At 42.2% G+C, this 3,693-nt stretch overlaps 1 protein-coding gene across 1 annotated transcript; it reads right to left on the minus strand.

The window, feature by feature from the left end:
• Nucleotides 1–1,779: 1,779 nt before the first annotated feature.
• Nucleotides 1,780–2,706, minus strand: LOC127295348 (uncharacterized). Its single transcript, XM_051325287.2, has one exon. The coding sequence runs from the start codon at nucleotides 2,603–2,605 to the stop codon at nucleotides 1,922–1,924; it is 684 nt and encodes a 227-aa protein (XP_051181247.1). The 5' UTR covers nucleotides 2,606–2,706; the 3' UTR covers nucleotides 1,780–1,921.
• Between the last annotated feature and the right edge of the window lie 987 nt (nucleotides 2,707–3,693).

The following is a 3,693-nucleotide window of genomic DNA, read 5'->3' on the forward strand; positions in this document are numbered from 1 at the left end:
TTTCGATAAAGGGAGGAGAGTGAGCTAATATTTTCATCTACCATGGCAAGCGGAAATCTTGGAAAATAAATTACGAGTACATAAAACCTTCACACGCAGATGTATGTATAAAATCCACTCTCAAGATTTTAAAATAATTAGATTTGAAAAGTTCAGGTTTTAGAAAAGTCCCAAAAAGCACGGTAAAGCTAGCAAATTGAAAAACCAGAAGAAACACAAGAAACGCTGGAGAAAAGCCACACCGCCTCTAGGCCCATTCATCCCGAGAGCTTTTTTTTTTCATTTCGCTCCTTACTTTGGCCTGGAGGTTTTCTCACTTGTGGTGGCTTTATGAAAATCCGCCGGTTTAGTTTGTTTTTGAGCAGTTTTCTATTCTAGGGGGTTGATTTTCTAGGTTGTTTCTTATTTTTTCCCCTATTTTCTAATGGGTTTTGTGTTCGGTTTTCTCTTTCTTTATTGTTTTTACCCTATTTTCCTTTTTATCTTTGGATTTTAACAGAAGTTCATGTTCTTCTAAAAAGTTTAGATTTCTTATATATTCATAAATAAAAAATATTCATAATTTAAAAAATGTTTTCTGATTCGACATTTTCTATTTTAAAAAATGTTCATTTTTATAAAAAAATGTTCAGTTTTAAAAAATCATTTTTTTTCAAACTTCCATTTTTTACAATTGTTCATATGTGGTCACCATTTTAAATTGTAAAAAGTTTAGAATATGAAAATATTTAGTTTTTGAAATGTGTCAAGATTTTTCAAATGTTGATATTTTAAAAATTCAATTTTGAAAAAAACGAAAATAGTCAATTATTGAAAATTTCATTTTTTTAATGTTCATGTTTCAAAAAATATGGAGATTTTTAAAAATATTCAGATTTTAAAATACAAAAAATAAACTTAAAAGAGAAAAAAGGGAAAAACATGAAAGAAACAAGAAAAAAGAAAATAGCGATGGTCCGGCCCAACCAGACGCTCGGGGTACGGGATGCTTCCGGTGTGTCCTATACCGTAGAGTGCACGAGAGACACATCGCCTTAAGGCAATCCTGGGTGGGACAACCAATTAATTTGTTCGCTCGCTGAAAAGAACTACCGTAATTTTCATTTTGTACACCATCCGAGCTCTAGCCCACTGGTTGCAACTCCGGTACATGGCAGCGGAGACCCAAATTTTGAACCCCAATGGCCACGATTCACAACCATTTTTTTTACTCTAAACAAAATTTTATTTTGAGAAAATTTGAATTTGAACAAATTTTCAAATTGAACAAAATTTGAACTTAAAAAAAATTCTAATTTTTTTAGTAAGTTTGAGTCTGAAAAAAATTACTGGAACAGAATTTGATATTGTGCAAATTTGAATTTAACAAATTTTAATCTAAACAAAATTTGATTTTCAATAAATTTTAAATATGAACAACTTTTGATCTAAACATTTTAAAATGAACCTGCTGAAAAAACGAACAGACTAAACCTTAATTAATCTAACTGGAACCTTCTAAACTGTTTCCAAAACCGAAAATAAAACTAAACATGACAGTTGACACCACCTCGGTCGCCTCTTCATGTAACGGGCCGCGGCCTAAAGTGTTAATGGACCATGAATAAGGATTGCGGTGTTTCCTATACACGTCGCTAAAGAGGCCTACGACATGTCTACGAAAGTTAACTCAGAGTCCAGCCCACAAAGCCGAGTAAGCTACAAGATCCACAAACTCAATATTAGGTGGGACTGAATTGCAGCTCACCGAGAAATGAGCAAATTCTCGGTCGACTGGAATAGATGGAATTACGATTCCCCGGCCTCTTCGTTCATTCATTTGATAACACAGCCTAACTGATACAGCAAGAAATTTGCATGGATAATGTAGTTCACTGCCGAATTAAACTTATTCAACACGGTCACGGATCATGGAAACTAGCTACACCGATCCCCGGTAGTAGTAGCTGATGTTCAGGCAGCCTATCACGTCATTCTCGGCCGACAGGCAGCACCGCTTCCCCATCGCGACTGCCGACGCCTCGCCGCCGCGGCACTGGTCCACCGCCGGCACGAGGCAGCGCGGGTGGACGTCCTCCCGGCACGTCCCACACCGGTATCTCCAGGCCCCGTCGATGCCGCGCCCGCACGCCGCGCACGTCGACGCAGCGCCGCCCTCCGACGCCTTCTGGACGAGCCACGAGTCGTGGCCGCCGGGGTGCGCCGCGGTCGACCCCCGCGCCACGGGCGGCAAGTGGACGCAGAGCGGGTGCACGACGACGGTCGCCGAAGCGCACGCGCCGGCGTCGCAGCCGTAGCACGCCCCCTTCACGTCCTCCCCGCACACCTCGCACTTGCTGCCGTCGCCGCCGCCGGCGCTCTCGCGGCGCTTCAGCCTGTGCTTGGAGTGGACGATAGACTTGAGCGACCTTGGGAAGCGGCGCGCGCACACCTCGTGGAGCTTGAAGCCGCAGCCCGGGTGGTCGCAGAGGTACCGCGGCCCGGCGCCGACGACCTGGCAGCCGTCGCAGGTGAACTCGCCGTCGTCGTCGGCGTCCGGCGCCAGGAGCAGCCGGTGGCTCGGGTCGTGGGCGAAGTAGGCGACGGACCTCCTCCTCCGAAACATCCTCCCCGTGATGCAACCAAGACTCCACTGCACAGGTCCCTTCGCTCCTACGAAGTTTAGTTGAAGTACTCCAGACAATTGTACATGTATAAATTGTGGATAGCTGATGTTTTGAAATGTAAACTTTGTGGAAATTGCTAGTCAAAACAAGTCCAATCACAATCGCTGCTTGACTGAGTTGTCCGCGTCTCGAATGCGACACCGTTGAATCATCAACGATCGAGCGTACTGCATGCTAAAACAAGTGGACAAGGGCCAACCTGGTCAGGATAATATGAGCAGAGATGGAACACCGAAACTAATCTATCTATCTATCTATCTATTATATACTAAAAGCACAATACGAAGATCTAAAATAGAGACACCACGTTAATCCACATCATCATGAATATTTTTAACTGTTAGATATGTAATTTACGGTTAGGATTTAACGAGAAATTACGTTACGTACATTTTTTATTCACCCAGACTGACTTCCATACGTGTCATGTAAATAAATAGAAACATGTAAACATGCTACAACGGAAGAGTCCACGCATGGATCGTGCACCTGGCTAGATATATGCCAAGAAAAAACACATACTCACGCCACTCCATGCAAAGGGGCTGCACGTACGGTAAAATATATTGCGATCAGGCTAATCAACAGTATTGGTTGCTATTTATATTTGCCTACAGACAAGAATATATTATTGCAACTTTTTACTGAAAACATCAATGTTGTGTGAACTATTCCAAAGAGTAATAACAGCGGACAAAAATCGTTGCCGTGCATAAAAGTAATTAAGCAATAACGACGCAATCTACGTTGATTACATCCTTCTATAAAGAGAAGAAAAAAACATTCGACCGTCGATTTGGAAGATACTTTTTAAAAAATATTACATATAACCGGTAGACTTTTATAATTTTGTTGAAAAAGTACTATTAGACCTTTGACCGGTTTAACCTATCCTTTTAGCATTGGGCGTGCATCCGATCTGGCCTAGCCTTAGCACGTTGTATTGCGATTGTCGCCGTGTGAAAAATCAGTCGGGCAACTATTCAACGTTATTCCTCCCGCTGGCATAGGCAGATCACACTGCCAC

This window comes from Lolium perenne, chromosome 4, assembly GCF_019359855.2.
Source record: "Lolium perenne isolate Kyuss_39 chromosome 4, Kyuss_2.0, whole genome shotgun sequence".
In the NCBI taxonomy this organism is placed as follows: Eukaryota; Viridiplantae; Streptophyta; class Magnoliopsida; order Poales; family Poaceae; genus Lolium; species Lolium perenne.